Source organism: Acartia tonsa, chromosome 8 (assembly GCF_053477335.1).
Source record: "Acartia tonsa isolate MP-2025a chromosome 8, ASM5347733v1, whole genome shotgun sequence".
Classification (NCBI taxonomy): domain Eukaryota; kingdom Metazoa; phylum Arthropoda; class Copepoda; order Calanoida; family Acartiidae; genus Acartia; species Acartia tonsa.
In genome coordinates this window covers 51,272,418-51,292,059 of record NC_137267.1, presented here as the reverse complement: position 1 = coordinate 51,292,059, position 19,642 = coordinate 51,272,418, and the positions used below count along the sequence as shown (strand labels likewise).

The window sequence follows — 19,642 nt, the reverse complement described above, 5'->3', positions numbered from 1 at the left end:
GTTTTTAATTTTCAACTTTACTGTACTTTTTCAACAAAAACTGTAATTTTTTTTGTTGTTTCATAATTTCCCTTAAAAAACGAAGAAAATAAGCCATTAATCATTAAATTCTGATAACTATAAGTGGGGTAAAATTGCTTTCAAAAAAGTGCTCATAAAAAAAACACACTGTATAAGACTTAAAAATATTTTGTATAAATCCTTCGACCTTTAAAAAAAAAGGTTACTTACTAAATCAAATTTTCTTTTTTCTTTCCTCAACAAGTTTGTTACAGCTTGCTCGCGCTTCTCATTGATATAATACTCCTTGTTAAGAAATAATAGGTCAACTTTAATATTCTAAAAGAAAAAAAGCGAAGGGTATGTTTATAAAAGGGAAGGAGATGGTAGAATCATGAATTCAATCTTTAAAGGGGGGGGGGTTTTAATGCAACCATCTCGTAATCAGTGATTAAATGGCACTTAGAATTCGAATTTCGATCTGAAATTTTTCATGAGTAATCCTTGGTAGGTCTATTTTCCCTAAATCGAACAAAAAGTTGGAAAAGTAACGGCTGGCGGCTGGCAGCTCAGCCGTTTAGCCGTTTTTTGCCTATTTTCAAGGCAAATTCATCATTAATTACGTAGGAATCAACTTTTAAAAACATATTTTGGGTTTAATTAATGGTAAATGATAGCTATACCCATTTTTTAAATTTCTAGTATCAGCTGCTAAACGGCTAGAATCGGCTGAAAACGGCTGGGAGCTGCCAAGAGTATGAAGGGTAGATATGGCTTGTGACGTATCTAGGGGTAGGTTTTTATGGCTGTTGAGCTCAAAAATACTACCAAAAATAGTGGCCGCCCATCCATATGGCAGCTGGGTAACAGCTGCAGCTCAGCTGGAAGAGGCCAAGAGTAGAATGAGTAGATAGGGCTTGTGACGTGTCTAGGGTTAGGTTTTTATGGGTGCTGAGCTCAAAAATACTACCAAAAATAGTGGCGGCCCATCCATAAGGCAGCTGGGTAACAGCTGCAGCTCAGCTAGGAGCGGCCAAGAGTAGAATGAGTAGATTGGGCTTGTGACGTGTCTAGGGGTAGGTTTTTATGGGTTCTAAGCTCAATAATACTACCAAAAATAGTGGCGGCCCATCCATTTGGCGGCTGGGTAACAGCTGCAGCTCAGCTGAAAGCGGCCAAGAATAGAATGAGTACATAGGGCTTGTGACGTGTCTAGGGGTAGGTTTTCATGGGTGCTGAGCTCAAAAATGCTACCAAAATTAGTAATGGCCTTCCATATGGCAGCTGGGTAACAGCTGCAGCTCAGCTGGGAGCGGCCAAGAGTAGAATGAGTAGATAGGGATTGTGATGTGTCTAGGGGTAGGTTTTTATGGGTGCTAAGCTCAAAAAAAACTACCAAAAATAGAGGCGGCCTATCCATATGGCAGCCGGGTAACAGCTGCAGCTCAGCTGGGAGTGGCCAAGGGTAGAATGAGAAGATAGGGCTTGTGATGTGTCTAGGGGTAGGTTTTTATGAATGCTGAGCTCAAATTTACTACCAAAAATAGTGGTGGTCCATCCATATGGTTGCTGGGTAACAGGGGTAGGTCTGAGCTCAAAAATACTACCAAAAATAGTGGCGGCCCATCCATATTGCAGCTTTGTAACAGCTGCAGCTCAGCTGGAAGCAGCCAAGGGTAAAATGGGTACATAGGGCTTGTGACATTCAAAGGGGTAGGTTTAAATGGGTGCTAAGCTCTAAAAAAACCACCAAAAATAGTGGATGCCCATCCATATGGTTGCTGGGTAACAGCTGCAGCTGTGCAGTAAGCTGTTGTTTAAGCACTTTTTGGGACTATTGAAGGATAACCAAATATTGAATATTTCAGTATTGATTTAGTTGTTAAACAGCTGAAATTGGCTGAGAACATTTACCAACAAATAAAGGTAAAAGTTTAATACAAAGCTTGTAATGTGTGGGGTAAATTTTTATAGGTGCCAAGCTTATTAATACTCCCCAAAAATAGAAAGGCCCATCCATATGGCATCAAGGTAACGGCTGCTGCTCAGCTGTAGCTGTTACTCAGCGACCATATGGATAAGCCCCAACTATTATTGGTAGTGTTTTTGAGCTCAACACCCCCATAAAAAGTTAAAAACCTACCCCTAGAAATGTTACATGCTATATCTACAACATATACTTTTGGCTGTTGATAACTGTTTTCAGACGTTATTGGTAGTTTTCAGTGAAATCTAGAAATTAAAAACTGTTACTAGTAATATGTTCATGAAATGAAGTTATAATGTGAATTGGGAGAAGTTTAATTCTACTGAAATAATAAATTTTGTGATATTCTTCACACGTCACAAGCCCTATATATACTCATTTTACTCTTGGCTGCTCCCAGCTGAGCTGCAGCTGTTACCAAGCTGCAATATGGATGGGCCGCCACTATTTTTGGTAGTATTTTTGAGCTCAGACCTACCCCTGTTACCCACCATTTTACTCTTGGCTGCTCCCAGCTGAGCTGCAGCTGTTACCAAGCTGCAATATGGATGGACCACCACTATTTTTGGTAGTAATTTTGAGCTCAGCATTCATAAAAACCTACCCCTAGACACATCACAAGCCCTATCTTCTCATTCTACTCTTGGCCACTCCCAGCTGAGCTACAGCTGTTACCCAGCTGCCATATGGATTGTCCGCCACTATTTTTGGTAGTATTTTTGTGGTTAGCACCCATAAAAACCTACCTCTAGACACGTCACACGCCCTATGTACTCATTCTACTCTTGGTCTCACAGCTGAGCTGCAGCTGTTACCCAGCTGCCATATGGATTGGCTGCCACTATTTTAGGTAGCATTTTTGAGCTCAGCACCCATAATAACATAACCCTAGACATGTCACAAGCCCTATGTACTCATTCTACTCTTGGCCACTCCCAGCTGAGCTGCAGCTGTTACCCAGCTGCCATATGGATGAGCCGCCACTATTTTTGGTAGTATTTTTGAGTTCAGCATCCATAAAAACCTACCCCTAGACACGTCACAAGCCCTATGTACTCATTCTACTTATTCTACTCTTGTCCGCTCCCAGCTGAGCTGCAGCTGTTACCCAGCTGCCATATGGATGGGCTGCCATTATTTTTGGTAGTATTTTTGAGCTCAGAACCCATAAAACCTACCCCTTGACACGTCACAAGCCTTATCTACTTATACTACTCTTGGCCGCTCCCAGCTGAGCTGCAGCTGTTACCCAGCTGCCATATGGATGGGCGGCCACTATTTTTGGAAGTATTTTTGAGCTCAGCCGCCATAAAAACCTACCCCTAGACACGTCACAAGCCATATCTACCCTTCATACTCTTTGCAGCTCACAGCCGTTTTCAGCCGGTTCTAGCCGTTTTGCAGCTGGTACTAGAAATTTAAAAAATGGTTATTGCTATCATTTACCATGAATAAAACCAAAAATAAGTTTTTAAAAGTTGATTCCTACGTAATTAATGATGAATTTGCCCTGAAAATAGTCAAAAAACGGCTAAACGGCTGAGCTGCCAGCCGCTACTTTTCCAACTTTTTTTTCGATTTAGGGAAAATAGACCTACCAAGGATTACTCATGCAAAATTTCAGATCGAAATTCGAATTCGAAGTACCATTTAATCACTGATTACGAGATGGTTGCATTAAAAACCCCCCCCTTAGAACAGACATACAGAGGGATACAGTCAATTATAGAGTAGCTTCTTTACAATCATTTATGAACTTTAATTACACATTACATAATAATGAATATATTTTTATATTTTTAATTCAAACAAATAATTTTGAACTTACAATTTCAATGAAAAAAAATTAATCTGAGTGAAAAAATATAAATAGCATATCCGCTGGATTAGAACCGGTTCTCGGCCATTTAGCAACGTATTAATTTTCTAAGGATATTAAAATAAAAATCATAAAAATTTAAACCAGTTCTGTTAGCCAAGGCCTTTGGCCCCTCGGGTCAAACAAAACTGTTTTAAATCTTAAATTTTTTCATTCTAATATCCACGGAAACCTGTTTATAATACGATGTGAGAAATAACTATTATCGCATCGAATTATAGACGGTTTCCGCGGATATTAAAAGGAGAAATTTTAAGATTTAAAAATTAGCCCTAGTATTAATTGTATGACTTTATTTTAATTTGCGTGGAAACTTGTCTGTTTTACGATGTTATACATGAATTTTAAGTATGCCTAAATACCAGTTCTAATACAGCGGATATTGATCGGTTTCGAAGCCTTGTTGGAAATCTAATTGTTTGTTAGCATCTGTATTTGTCACATGAGACTATCTGCTGTTTATCACAACATTTCATCACCCAGTCTGGTTCTAATACCTGAAAATATGAATAGTATTTGTTTCTCGTATTCATTCGAAACCGATTAATATTGATTAGAACCGGTTCTCATGCAAACGAAAAAACGATGTGTAGCATCTTATTATATCCAATTTTCTACGAATATAAAAATGTACAACAATAAGATTAAAACCAGTTTTTTTGGGCCGTGCCTTCTTATGATTGTACATTTTATATCCGCGGAAAGATGTTTATAATACAATGCGAGAAATAACTATTTTTTTGTTCTAGTCTGGTTCTAATACCTAAAAATAATGGATGTAGATTGTAGAATATACGTGGATATTATGACAGAGTAAAAAATTGTCGTCAATTTAGGTTGCTAACATGGACATTATCTATAGGTCAGTTGGTTCATTCAGTGGCAGGAAAAGGGATGAGTAAAGAGGATGTATTGGGGTTATAAATTTTTTAGTCATCTACACGTTTCATTTAATTAGAGTCCATCATAATATGATGTAAGATCGAAGTATTAATAAATCCTAAGTTGTCAAAAAGCTTATTTTAAGGTAATTGCTAGAAAATTTTTTTTGGTTTATTACTTATACAAAATAGAACGATGTCTGTCTGTCTGTCCGTTGTTTGTACCAAAGGATCTCTGTAACCGCTGAACCAATATGGTTTTCCTTTACAGAGTAGCTTCTCGTAGGTCCTGGGAAGGTTTATGACTATTTTGAGGGAGGGTACCACCACTCGCGACCGTGGCTCAACACGTAGCGCATCTGCTCGTCGTCGGGAAGGTGATAGGTTCGATTCTCGGTCCGACACCGCGTCATAACTAAAGACGTTAAAAATGGTTCCTACTGCTGCTATGTCAGGTGCGCGACATAAATAGTTAGAGTAGGGGGAATGCCTTGGCCCAAAACAGGCGCAACTCACTACCATGCACAGTTAGGACTTCTCAGACAAAGGTCGTGCAATCAAAGGGTTGGTTGTCTGATGGCAAATGGACGCTTTACACCGCAATCATAGGGCTTAGGGCTGACAACCCTATCCCATATCCATAAAAAAAGCCACATTGTTACAGAAACACTGACAAATTGTCAGCGGCCTATGCTCCCCCCTGTGGAGTGAAAAGGGCTTGTTACTGTTACTTACCACCACTCTACCGAGATAAATCTGATAAGATAATGTTGAACCAATTGAAATTGTTTGGATTTTTTGCTTAGAAGCCTTACCTAACTACTTTGTATTGCCTCTAATGTTAAAACTAGTGAGCTAAGCAAGGCACAAACATTTAACTTTACACCATTCTTAAAGTCAACCCATTACAGTCATGTAACTGGTCAAATATATTGTTTTACATGTATAGATTAAGCTGTGCTTCAATGTCAAAAATGCCTCTAGTTCCAGTTTGACTGGTAGTGCTGTGCACAGCTTCTAGCTCCCAAACTTTTAATGACATCACAAAAGATAAACATTTACCTCAACTTTACTGTTTCCACATTTTGCATCTCTGATTAAATTAACAAGTTCAGTCAATTTTTAAAATCTTAATTTTAATTAAAATGCTGCATAACTCCGTAAAAAAAAATAGATGGGTCTAAATACACAAAGCGTAATGAAATCAGCCTTATTTAAAAAAAACAAAAGCTTAGTAACTTTCTTCAAATGATATAGCAAGTAATCCAATTGTTCTTTTAAGCAGGCAAACACCATTTTATTTAATTAATTGACAAAATGGTGTTAGCAATTAATGTATAAATTTAGATATATAATCCAGATAGTATTAAGGACCTTTTTCGTCCTCTAGCAAATTGTTTTCTGCTCTTTTGTAGCGACTTGGCTGTGTTAATATTCCGACGCTATTGGATGATAATCAAAAATCCTATTGAAAGTCTGCACAGGGTTCTCGGGGTGGGTACATTTAACCTTTCCCCCTCTGTTGTTTTACTTTAATGTGTTAGCTTCTAATCATTATGTTTTTTATAGACTTGAAGATATTATTTTTAATTGGTGAACTTTTCCTGATGTCGGCTGGTGATGCTGATCTTGTTAGAATATAGTCAACCCTGTTCAAATTTTAACCATTATCATTTTTTTTTGTAGAGGATTAGTCCCTAGTTTCTAGGTCTTCACCCATTGGACTGTAAATTACACTGGTACCCAAAGTTTTATAAAAATAATTTCTAATTCAATGGCTCAAAAGCTTTGATAACTTAATTTTTTTGGGTTGATTGAAAGTTGCAGTATCTGAACTTTTTTCAAAAAGTAATTCTAATATTCAGAAGGGGTAATTTTGTTTATCGTTATTGTGAAATACATTAGTTCTTTCAGGTAAGTGTCGGGTTCAAGACCTACTGCTACAATATCTAACGCGTGACACTAATAGTAAGAGTAGGGAAATGTTTTGACACATAAACAGGCGCAGCTCATTACCATGTACAGTTACAAATTTTAGACAGATTTAGATTTAGCATCAAGTTCGTAAAAATTCATATTTTATAGCCAACAAGCGAAATAATTATCAAATGATATTTAAGGGGTCAGATAAATAGGTCGTCTTTACAACGATGCATTGCCCACCAAAATCAAAAAAAAAATCAACTGAAATTGTTCGAAATAATTCAGTTGTAGGTTACAGCTAAAATTTCGGAGGAAGGAAGTTGATTAATTTTGGAAATAAGGAAAATATTAAATAGATATAATGCTGTTTTAAGGAAAACTAATAAAAATATGCAAAAACCTAAATCCACATATTTAATGTGTACATATTGCAATAAAAAAGTGAAGCTATTGGCAAAGTCTTTGCTAAATCTTTGTTTTTACTATAACTTAGTACAAAATGTTCTTGGCAGAAGTAATAGTTAAATATCTGAAAAATATGGTCTCGTAAACAAAAAGACTTATCTGCCTATAAACCTTATACAATCTTTGTGTTGTCTAGGCAGGGTTAAGGCTATTTTCAAAGTCAAAGATTCCTCCAAATCTTGTGATAATTTGTTGGTGATTTTCTCTCAAAATGCCAGGTAGAACAGAGGAAACCCATCCCCATATTTTTTATTGATCTAAAATAAGTGCTGAGGTTGGGGGTTTTACGTATTTTTCACAGTAGCTTTTCTTCTATTTATAGCCCCTGCGGGGGGCTCTAACCCTGTGGGGCAATCACCTAACCCAATATAACCTAACCTAAAATAACCTATAAAAGCCATTTAAAAATACGACAAATCGCCCGTTAAGGGGCGTTGCCACATAAGGGACTATTCCAGTTTTTTTTTTAAGGAAATGTTTAATTTGGTGACAGGGTAGTCCTGCAGGGTTAGATCATCACCCGGTATAGGCCACACAGGTTTTAGGGCTCTTAACATTGGTTTTGTATAATCTTAAAAATCAACCCCCACAAATTTCAACATTTCAAAAAAAAGTGGGGGCTTTCTGTGTAATGGTTAATCAGTTGTTAAAAAGATTGAACACTCAACTTATTTCACCGTCCAATCAAACTACACCCAAGGTTGTTAAGCCAACGAATAAGAAAGTTATTATAAAACTTTGGGACTAGCGTAATAAACAGCCCACTGTGCCCTCTTTCTTTTTGAAACATACCTTTCTACCTTTTCTTTTCTCCCTGGTTGAGAATCGACTCTTAATCCTTTGCAATTCTTAGTTAGCAAAAGTTTGGCAGCATTTTTGCAAAAACTTGGCAAACTAAACTACACATAACAATATCCTTTGGTTGGGAAAGTACTTGCAATTTTACAGCGTTAATTTTGTAATAATCATTACAAGTTATGCTTCGCCCCTTGCCTCACAACATGTTACACCATAGAGATGTTTATCTGAAAGCTTCCGCGAAAAGCACAACCCATACAGGTTCAGTTATTTTCGAGATACATTACGTCATAACAAATTACAGTCTGCGCATTTTCGAAAGCTAAGTTAATAAGATGCTTGTGTGTCTGTCTGTACCGAAGGATCTCGCTAACCTCTGAACCGACATGTGCAAAATATTTAAAATTAAATTGAAAATGGGGTATGGGGTCAATCTCCCCCCCCCCCCCTCTACCTCAAGTGCCCCTTAAAGCGTTGCCGCTAGTACTTTATATTACAGTTACCAGCTTAATATAGTGAAAGTGTACTTAATTTTAATTAAAAATATAGTACAACACAAAAACATCACAGAGACAAAGTTTTATAAATAAACCAAAGAAAAATAATAGAAATACATCATATAGGTTCGTCGTAGCTCAGTGGTAACGCACTGAGTTACGGTGATGATAGTTCGAATTCTAGTCCCCATATGTCAACTTGAATTTCTCAGTTGAATACATTCACGCAACTTCCCCTGGTTGTGTAAGACGGTGATTATTGAGTAAGTTTGGATACTCAATAGTCACGTACATAATATCAGTACTACCCTTATCCCAAGCTCCTCTGCGGTGAGCGTCATTCATTACGGTGACTTAATTTGGGACACCTGCCATACTCGGCGAGGGTGATGTAATAATGAGTAGCTCTCATGAGATAGCGGGTCAAGTCATAATGTGCTTGAACGTAGAGCTTGATAGCCCTAGTGGCTATACAAAGTGTCTCAGTATACTCCATGACTACTTATGTCCAAACCCTAAGAAACTATGGCTAATCAATCAATCAATAGAAATACATGTGTATTTAGTAATATTAAAACTCATGCTATTATATGCTTGTTAAATCTTATCGATAGCATTATAAACTTTACTAATTTTAACATGTGGACAAAATAACTCAAGTTTTTGTTCAAAGAAAAACTATAAAAATGAATAAATATATCCATCATTATCATAGCCAAATAAATTCTACATTAAAAAAAAAACTATCTTTTACATAAAACGTAACATTTTTTGGTCCTTTAAGATTTTTAATTTAACCAATTTAGTTTTAAATTCTAGGGAAGCTTCTAATTAGTACTGCGACTGTAACTGCTACTTTTTTAAGAAATTAGTCTTGGGACGGTTCTAAGCTATTTTCAACCATTGATTGAACATTTTGTTAAAAAAGCAGCCATTATGTAGTCAAAACCTATATAAAGTCTATTCAAGAAAATCTCCCCATAAAAATGAGAGAATTATCTTTTATAGCAGCTAAGCAAACCTATTCTCATAACAAACGAAAAAACAACTAATGTTTAGAGTAGCTGCAACTAAAAAAAAATACTAAAAAGTTTTTGGCAGAAACTTATAGCAATTAACTGACACATTAAGATTCTACTTAAACACAACACTTGCCTACACGCTAAAAACTTTAACATTTTAAATAGAGATTAAATAGACTGTCTAGTGCCTTCTTTCCTATTCTCGTAACAAATGAAAAAAGTATCTGCACTTAAACTAAAAAAATACTAAAAAGTTTGTGGCAGAAACTTATAGCAATTAACTGACACATTAAGATTCTACTTAAACACAACACTTTTCTACACGCTACAAACTTTAACATTTTAAATAGAGATTCAATAGATTGAACAGTGACTTCGTTCCCCTTTAGCTCATTTGTTAGCTCAATGGTACACAAATTTAAATAAACACAATTCCCCATTTGTTAGCTTAAAAATTTAGAAACGTTTTATCAAATCTTGATATTATGCAGTAAATCTTGCATTAGATCGTGAGGGGGGGGGGGTAGGGGTTGGACTACTGTGATAAATTAATGTACAACCATAATGATGATACACAAAATTACCACTTCTATAAATTTTAATTAATAATTGAAACGGTTGGACACCCAAACCAATCAATCAAAATTCAGTAAAATATCCAAAAGTTGTTGCACCAACTAATAAGAAAATGATATTAAGACTTTGGGGACTAATGTAATAAACAGCCAAATGTACCCTCCCTCCCTGCTACAAATAGAATTAGGAAATGTTTCTATTTGAAATGAAAGCTGAAATAGATGCTGCCATATAAAGATGTCTAAAGTATAATAAATTCAGTGTGGTGATCATATATTAGAGTAAAACACTAGAATGCGAAAGGGTTAAAATAACTGTATCTCCCCATCACAATGTCCTTGTGCCGACTCTCAATTGGGTCATTGAAAAATCAACCAATTGTGTCGGGGATATTAACACAGCCAAGTAGCAGGAAAAAAAATTTTAATAGACGAAAAAGGTCATTGAAAAGGGGAGGGAGATAGTTATCTGTATATACATCTATACTAAAGATCTATTGCGATGATATTATCTGTCAACAACTAGATATACTTTGGAGACAGATATGTTATATCAAGGAAAATAAGTTTAAATGCAGGAATAAGGTACAGCCAACAAGCGAAATAAATCTTAAATAATATAAGTAACACTAGAACCCATAGTTTTATATCAAAGTTATCTTAGTTGTAGGCTAAAAAACTTTGGGTACTTTTATTGTACGTCCTTGCCTATAAGATCTAAAGATTGTCTCTCACAAATGAATTTTAAATTTTTACCCCCCCCCCCCCCTCCAAATGAAAAAGCATGGACGCCCTTGCCCCTAGTTCCTGGTATTTGGTCCAGCTGAGTAAATAATCTGATTACATTTGTGTCAAACTGGGACTAAAATTACTTAGAAATATAGAAAAACAAATATACTTCAAATAAAATATTTCTTTACATTTTCAACAGTGGAGCAATTGAGTTGAGTCTTGCTTGCTTGTAAGGAAAATATAATACCTATCTTTTTCAATATGGTTTCGAAACCGATTAATATCTGCTGAACCTGTTCTCAACCTTACTGAAAAATCATGTATAGCATCGTATTACTGACAATTTTCCACGAATACCAAAATAAAAATCATATAATTAATAGCAGTTTTGTCAACCCGGGCCTTTAAACAAAAATGGTTTTAATCTTATGATTTTTCATTTGAAAATCCGCGGAAAGCTGTCTACAATACCATGCTATAAATTACTATTATAGGTCTTTGTGTTATGGAAAATAATAGTTGTCTACAGTAGGTCATTTTTTACTGTGTTCCAAACTCTGAATTCCAAATAGCTCTGCTATTGTTTATTAGCCTTATCGAAAGAGGAATCTTATTACAAAGCTGAAATAAGAAAGCTAATTAACGCTCTCAAATATAGAAACCAAACTGCAACAAGTTAGACACCCAACTACTAAGAATAGTCTTCCCCAACAAACCAAAAGCACAATTTTATCCTCTTGAGGCTTTATCTCTCACACAAAGATAAATAAATTGAGTAAATCAAGGATGATCACATCCATATGTAGCGAAGCACAAAAAATAGAGAACGACATTAGAGCAAAGTCAATTATAGCGTAAATTTTCAGTTGCCATACAAAAAGGAGTGAGCAAAAATTGCGGTAAAAGTATGCTCATTGGTACAGGGAATCTTCACCAATAAATTCTGTTGTCAATCTTAAAAAGCAGAAAATCACCTTTCCCCTGACGGACAGACAGACATAGCAAATTATAGAGGAGCTTTGCTACTAAATAAAATAGAATTGGTTAAAATTTCCTGTCACTGTTGTACATACTGATATCTCCACCATAACATTGGATATATCTTTCTACAAATATAAATAAAATGTCATACAGTAATTTTACAATGGTGAATGTAAAACATTGTCGTCAAATTAGGCTGCTAACATGAATTAGTTGAGTTTAACATTGAAAGGAAAATTAATTATTTATTAATTCTTTAGTTTTCTTCTTTGGGAGCGTTAAATTAAGGGGGGGAAAGTTCTGACACATTTGCGTAAACCTGGTGTATAGGCTTTATCTTTGGACTGAGAGGGAATGATTAGGGATAAAATCATTCTTATATGATAAATTTCCCCCAGATTTAAGCTTTTTTGGATAGGCCTCCAGGTTCCGGAGCTCCAGGCCTCCAGGTGGTCTCTGTACAGGTAAAAATTAAAAATAAGATTTTTTTTGAAGAGTTAGAGGTTAACTTATAAAACAAAATATGCTTCTTTTTGATTGTTATTCACATATTTGAAGAAAAAACATACATATTTTGTCTCATAAGCTGACATCTAACTCTTAAAATTTTTTTTTTTTTCATTTTTACCTGTAGAGAGACCACCTGGAGGCCTGGAGCTCCGGAACCAGAAGGCCTATCCAAAAAATCTTAAATCTGGGGGAAATTCATCATATAAGAATGATTTTATCCCTAATAACCTATCCTCTCAGTCTAAAGATGAAGCCTATACACCAGGTTTACGCAAATGTGTCAGAACTTCCCCCCCCCCCCTTAATGTCATTATGGTTTAAGTTTAAATTGTTTACAACAATCTAAAAAAAAGGTTTGTTAGAGTCTCTTACCTATGAGATTACTTTCTTCTTTGTTGATACCTTTCAGCATAAAACATTTACTCTAAAAAGAGAAATAGAGTTACTTTTAACTGTAGAGTTGTTGTATTTATAATATTATATTTACCAAAAAAAGTCCATTCTTTCTTTATGAAGATAATACTTATTTCTCGCATCGTATTATAAACGGCTTTCCGCGGATGTAAAATGTACATTTTTATATTCGTAGAAAACTGGATATAATACGATGCTAGACATAATTTTTTCGTATGGATGAGAACCGGTTTCGAATGAATACGAGAAAAAAAATTCTCCATTTACATCCATTATTTTATAGGGGGGGGGGGGGATTATACCGCCAACCAATTCAAAGTTATCTTTATTTATAATTTGCTATGACTAAAATGTTTAATAGACCAAGATTGTATAACTACAGGAAAGGAGGGGACAATGGGCTGTTTGTTACACTAGTCCCCCCCAAAAAACTTTGACGGCTTTTATTGAATTTTTATATGTTGAGTTATTACCTAAGTAAAATGTCAACCACTAATTGTAATCTATGGAAGGGCCGGAGTAATTTTGTGTATCCTCATTGGGGATGAACATCAATTAATCGACCATTGTCTTATCCCTTTAGATCCCTGGTATTACTAACAATTCATCCCGTCTAGTCCAACTACATTTATTCCAATTAATTTTGATTAAAATCAATTAAAATCCCAGACAATTGTAATTTGTCAGTCCTAAATGAACATTCATTATGCTCAGAGAGAAACAAATATTCATGAAAAATATTAGAAAAAATATATTTTTGAATGAAAAAATAATAATAACAATAGGTAGCAAGGCATCAATAATCATGAATGGACAAACGGTCCAAAGTGAGCAAAAAAGATTATGTTTAGAAGTTATTTCAGTCAAAAGATATTCAACGAACTATCTAAAGGCTCCTTTTTTATTTCCACAAACTAATTATTTTTCCAGTTAGGCGACGAAACCGATTAATATCCAATGGATTAGAACCAGTTTCAGCCATATTTAAAATTAGATAATATAGCATCGTATTAAAGACAATTTTCTAGGAATAGTGAAATAAAAATCCTAAAATTAATAACAGTTAATTAGTCGGGTCTAACAAAACTGGCTTTGATTCTGTAACTTATCATTTTAATATCCGCGGAAAGCTGTCTATAATACGATGCGATTAATAACTATTCTAACATCGCTCTCCCTGCCCTTTATTCCTATTGAAATATTGAATTGAATTCTTTAGTAAATGTGTTTGTTACTGTAACAACTTACCAGAGTTAGGGTAAACATTGTAAATCAGAGAACAAATAAACTTGATAGTATTCAGGAAGGGATAGGCCAAGGGATATCAAGTGACTAGAGTTGGGCTCGATATAATTATCTCGCTATTGGCTAGGTTTATTCAATGTTTTATTTACTTTCTTTTGGTTATCTGAATTATGACTATTAACTCTATTCTTTCATTGTCTTCTCCCTGATGAGTTCTTTCTTTAAACTATTTTAGGATCTTACTACTTTTTATTTTAAATTATCGTCCTGAAAGGGTTAAAATGTTTAGTTAACTGTTAAATTTTAGTTCAATATCTGACCACATTACGCACGTATCGCTAGTATCAAATTATTTTAAAACTAAGTTTTTTTTTATTTACTACATTATAAATATAAATTTTCTGTTTAATGGATAGAAATTTAATACTTCAATATAATTCAAATAGCAACATGAAATAAAAAAATGAATTTATTCTTCATACAGTAAAATAATGGGTCTTATCGTTCTGGTCAATGAGAGTTTATTACGGATTATTGGAGCTAAGTTTTAAACATTTATCTCTTGGAAAACTTGAGCTCATATATAGACATTTATTTCCTATATAGATCTGTCATGGATCTTGATGCAATACAGCAGGCTGTTTTGTAAATATTAAAAATTGGAAGATTTCATTAAACAAAAGTTTCCGCAAATATTAAATAAGACAAAAGCCAATAAATTGTTGTACATCCCCAATGATGATACACAAAATTAACCCTACTGTAGATTACAATTAGTAGTTGAAATGACACTCAACTCAATGAAAGTTGTTTAGACAACGAATAAGAAAACGTTAATAAAAAAAAGTATGAGGACTAGTGTAATAAGCAGCCCAACAGCCCAATCCTTTCTTTTCCTCAAGATTCACCAAATACATAATAATTTTACAATCATAAATTAAGGGGGGGGGGGGGCGGATAAGCATTTTTTGGTCTATTGTCCTATTGATATCTCTAATAATATTAGATTTCATTCCCTATTAGATATCCAGTAACTATTTGAACAATATGTATATATAATTACTTGGTTCTTACACCAGATTTCCATTCATTCTAATTAAGTGATACCCAATCCCCTCCCCTATATCTGGATGAACGAACTGACAAATGCTAATAACCTAAATTGACGACAATTTTTCACGTATATTCTAAAACCATTATTTTTTAATCTATTGGAATTTAACCAATTTAGAAATCGTATCCACTAAAACTCGCCTCTAAGCCCTGCAGGATGGGGGGGGGGGGGGCTATAGTAATGTAACATACACTAACTTTAATAAACTTATCTAACCTCATAAAGCCTTAAAACTTCATTTGTATTTATTGTCAAAGAGTAGTTGCCATCTATAATACAAAGTAGAACGATGTCTGTCTGTCTGTCTGTCCGTCCGTCCGTCCGTCTGAAGCTTAAGATCTCAGTAACCACTGAACCGATCGGATTCTACTCTTCAGGGTATATACCTATTGGTCCTGAGGTGGTTTTAAGCTATTTTCTTGGGGGGTGGGACACCCCCAACCCCCCAAAAAACAAAAAAGTCCCCCCCCCCCATTTTTTTAAAAGAATTTTATGAATTTTACGAATTTTACGAATTTTGCGAATTTAATCGCAAAATGTTTTCCTGCTGAGTAGGTGCGAAAATTTGTGATCCGTTCTGCTGGGTAAGTAATAGAAGATGTAATTATACCTCTTGGGGCAAAGCCCCTAGAGGCTAGGGGCGAAGCCACTAGTAGTAGTATAAAGTAGTAAGGTTTTCTTCTGTAGCTTAAGATATTGATTACTACCGAACCAATAACTTTTGATAAATGGGTGCCAGAATGGTTTTAGGCTATTTCTCTGTAATTCCTTAATCCAAATACAGAGACAATCTATGCTAGGGTGAAGCTGAAAGTATTACTAAAAGATATTTGTGATATCAAAATATTTGGCCTACTTAATAATGAATGAGACAGCTTTGGTTAAAGTTTAGGATCAAGTCAGACATACATTCAAATATTTTTGTAAAAATATCTTTGTATTAAGTTTTCTAATGATATGCAAATAGAGCTGGCTTTGAAACTAATTTGGCCAAGAACCAATCATATCATACCTGAATACATTACTTTTGCTACACTATCCAGCGTAGGTTAACAAATCTTAGGTTAAAATACCTCCATATTTTGACCTAAAGTCTTGATATTTTTAAAAATACCTGATAGAAAATTTAAATTCTTTCAAATATATGTCATATAGATGTAGATTGAACTATTAAACAGAAAAAGTATGCAGTTCACTAAATTCAAATTTAAATGCATTATAGCTTTTCATAGGTTAAGGTAAGGTTTATAATATTTTGGGAAAGGGTACCACCACTCTCCCAAGGCAAAATGACACCACGCCCAAATTATTTTTTCTCCTTAAAAATACAATTGATAACTTGGGGTGTGTTACTTCCCTATCCAGTGCTTCTAGAGTCAACCTAGGGACGTAGCCGCTGGCATAAATTAATATATTAGAAGTAGAGCATATTTCAGACATGATCACAAGTTTGAAGTGGAAAACTTTATTTAGATCTTAAAGACCCAATACTTGACATATAAAAGTTTACCTGAAATATTTGAGGATATTTTGTAAATGGCAGTTTGTCAAGCCTCGCCTTAACTTCTAAAAAATAAATGTATAAGTATAGATGATTACCCCAGACAACTAACAAACATTTCAACCACTAATCTTAATCTATAGAAAAGGTAATTTTATGTATCATCATTGGGGATGTACATCAATTCATCGGTCATTGTCTTATCCCTATAGATCCCTGTAATACTTTACATTCATATCATGTCATGTCAGTGTTTGAAATTTGAGTTGTTAAGAACTTTAATTCGAGTACCTTTGACTTATTTTTTTAAAAAGAGATAATCATTAAATCTTCATTTTCGTAATAAAATAAATTTGAAACAAAAAAAAAATATTTTCTGTATATTAGAGTACGATATTAATTTAATGCTGGAATTTTTGCCAATAAAGAAATAATACTATGACATTATATACACAACCTTGTGAAGGGACTAGGCTTAAGCTACACGCAAAATAGTTTTCCCAGAATTAAAAATCACTCCCTGCATTTCAATAGACAAATACAATAAAATTACTTTAGGTGATCCTTTTACCACAGATTTTAAAAAACATGTTTACCTTGAATATTGTCGTCTTCAACGTCAGTCTGTGCACCATACGCGTCATCCGAGTTCTCAGAGTCGGTTTCAATTTCGTACGCGGCATCCGAGCTCCGTCGTTTCTCGCCATTTCTATCATAAAAATCAATAAAATAACTCAGGAAATAAAGATTAAAAGCTGAGTTATTGTTATTATCATTAAAAGCGGAGTTATTGTTATTATAACCCAGTTACATCGGCTACTCTGTGAAGTAGAATTATTTTGCAAATTCAGTCGTCACGCAGTCTTCCCAGCAAGCTCTTTGTCAATCTGAAATACTAATGATGCTGCACTACTAATGAATATGTTTATCCATGATGAAATATTATGTTAACACATACCTCTTACAGGGAGTAAGGAAAAATGGGGCTGTTTATTACACTGGTCCCCAAAGTTTTATAATATCGTTTTCTTTTTCGTTAACTAAACAACTTTGGGGACAATATTGGATTTTGATTTTTATTCATCAAGTTGAGTGTTCAAACGCTTTGAACTACTAATTGTAATCTACCGAAGGGGTATTTTTTTACTTTATTGTACATTGTCTTATCCCTTTAGATCCCTGTACCTTTTATCTTTTTCATCCTTCTTCTTAGGAGTTTCACTCTTGTCATGGTTGTCTTTTTTCTTGGGTGTTTCTTTCTTGACACGTTTACTTGAGCTGGAATCGCTTTCGGAGGATTTTCTTTTCTTTTTCTAAAAATTGTATTTTTAGATTATTTTATTACATTTTTTTATTATATACTTTTTAAAAACTTAATGATATTAGTTATTTTCAATCATCGTCTTATCGTTTTATAGACAGTTTTCCGTGGATGTTAATGCAAAAAAAGTATAAGATTTAGATTAAACCTGTTTTGTTAGTCCGGAGGGGCCCAAAAGCCCGAGCTACCAAATCTGGTTTTAACTTTATGATTTTTATATTAATAATCGTTGAAAATTGTTTGTAATACGATGCTACACATGAGTTTTCAGTATCGCTGAGAACAAGTTCTAATCCAGCGGATATTAATCTGTTTCAAAGCCATACTGGAATAAAAGTTACCTTTTCCTTTTCTTTGGATTCTTGTTCCATTTTTTTCTGCACCCGTTCAATTTCATCATCCGTGTCCTCATCCATATTATAATCATCTACACAGGTATTGTCTTACAATCAGGGAGGGAGGGGACATAGGATTGTAAATTACTCTGGTACCCAAACTTTAGGTATTAAGTTATCCTATTCGTTAGGTTAAAAATAAAATACCTTATTATATTTTTATTGGTTGATTCCAAATTAGCCGTGTCCAACTTTTTCCACTATTAATTTCAATCTATAGAAGGGGTAATTTTGTTCACTACAATTGAGGGTTCACATCAATTTATCGTCCATAGTCTCATCCCTAAAGATCCCGGTCCAAAATATGCTTTATGGATCAATACAGAAGCTAGTTTAGGAATAGTTATTTCTCGCATCGTATTATAAACGGCTTTCCGCGGATATAGAAAGTACAAATATGAGATTAAAACTAGCTTTTTTAGCCCCGAGGTGCCGCAGTCACCGGCTAAAAAAACTGGTTTTAATCTTATGATTGTACATTTCTATATTCGTAGAAAGCTGGATATAATACGATGCTAGACATAGTTTTTTCGTATGGATGAGAACCGGTTCCTATCCACCGGATTCGAATAAATACGAGAAACTAAGTTAAATCATCAATGGACAATCAAATACCACTATAAAGTCAAATTAACAATAAAAATCAAATTAATACATTCCTAAAACATGATAAATTCTGTACCTATATTAACTGTACCTGTATTGGTTGAAAAGTTTTGACAACTCTGGTTAGGGAACCAACCAATCAATATTCAATGAAAATACTCTAAGTTTTATAGATCAGATAATGTAGTTATAAACTTTGGGGACTAGTGTAATTTACAGCACCTCCCGTCCTCACTGCATTTGAAGACAATTTCCTGATTTCGAGCTTCGCCCGCTATTCTTTGAAGGAGTTTTATCCTTGTTGTCAGTGAATAATACTTTGTTAGCATTCATAACTCTTTCTATCTCATCATCAGTATTCTCTTCATCGGGGTCGACAGTTCTAAATAATTGGAAGAAGACATTGCATTATTCTGTTTATTACAATAGTCCCCAAAGTTTTATAATAACATTTTTTATTAGTTGGCTCTATAGCTTTGGGGACTTTTAATGAATTTGGATTGGTTGGTTCTTAAGATAAGTGTCCAAAAGTGTCAACCAATAATTGTAATTACAGTTTATACCCCCCCCCCTTCATTTCAAATATCTGTTTGTAATTGAGGTTCCTAAGGGATAAGACAATGGACGAAAAGTTATTTTACATCCCAAAACATGAAATTTAAAATACCCCTTCTGTAGTAAAAGTATGTATGACTAACAGATTGATGGCCCAAGTAAATTACCAAGCAGATGCTCTTTGGTAAGGGAATCATTAACATAAAAATTGTAGTCTATTTGATATAGTAGCCAAGCAATT

At 34.5% G+C, this 19,642-nt stretch overlaps 1 protein-coding gene across 4 annotated transcripts in view; it reads right to left on the bottom strand.

Annotated features, from left to right (window-relative positions):
• XRCC1 (DNA repair protein XRCC1) overlaps positions 1-19,642 on the bottom strand; it is a 163,406-nt gene that overhangs the window by 100,681 nt on the left and 43,083 nt on the right. The window contains exons 18-27 of one of the 4 annotated variants that reach the window (XM_080170861.1): positions 19,103-19,228; positions 18,187-18,274; positions 17,710-17,837; positions 17,121-17,233; positions 16,534-16,589; positions 12,623-12,674; positions 11,818-11,865; positions 6,357-6,400; positions 5,810-5,845; positions 4,290-4,363 (exon numbers count right to left, since the gene is read on the bottom strand). In XM_080170861.1, coding sequence (XP_080026987.1) covers positions 4,290-4,363; positions 5,810-5,845; positions 6,357-6,400; positions 11,818-11,865; positions 12,623-12,674; positions 16,534-16,589; positions 17,121-17,233; positions 17,710-17,837; positions 18,187-18,274; positions 19,103-19,228 — 765 coding nt within the window. Of the gene's footprint in view, positions 1-3,756; positions 4,364-4,596; positions 4,630-5,809; positions 5,846-6,356; positions 6,401-11,817; positions 11,866-12,622; positions 12,675-16,533; positions 16,590-17,120; positions 17,234-17,709; positions 17,838-18,186; positions 18,275-19,102; positions 19,229-19,642 lie in introns of those variants that run through there. The other 3 variants (XM_080170860.1, XM_080170863.1, XM_080170864.1) reach the window with 3 other exon arrangements.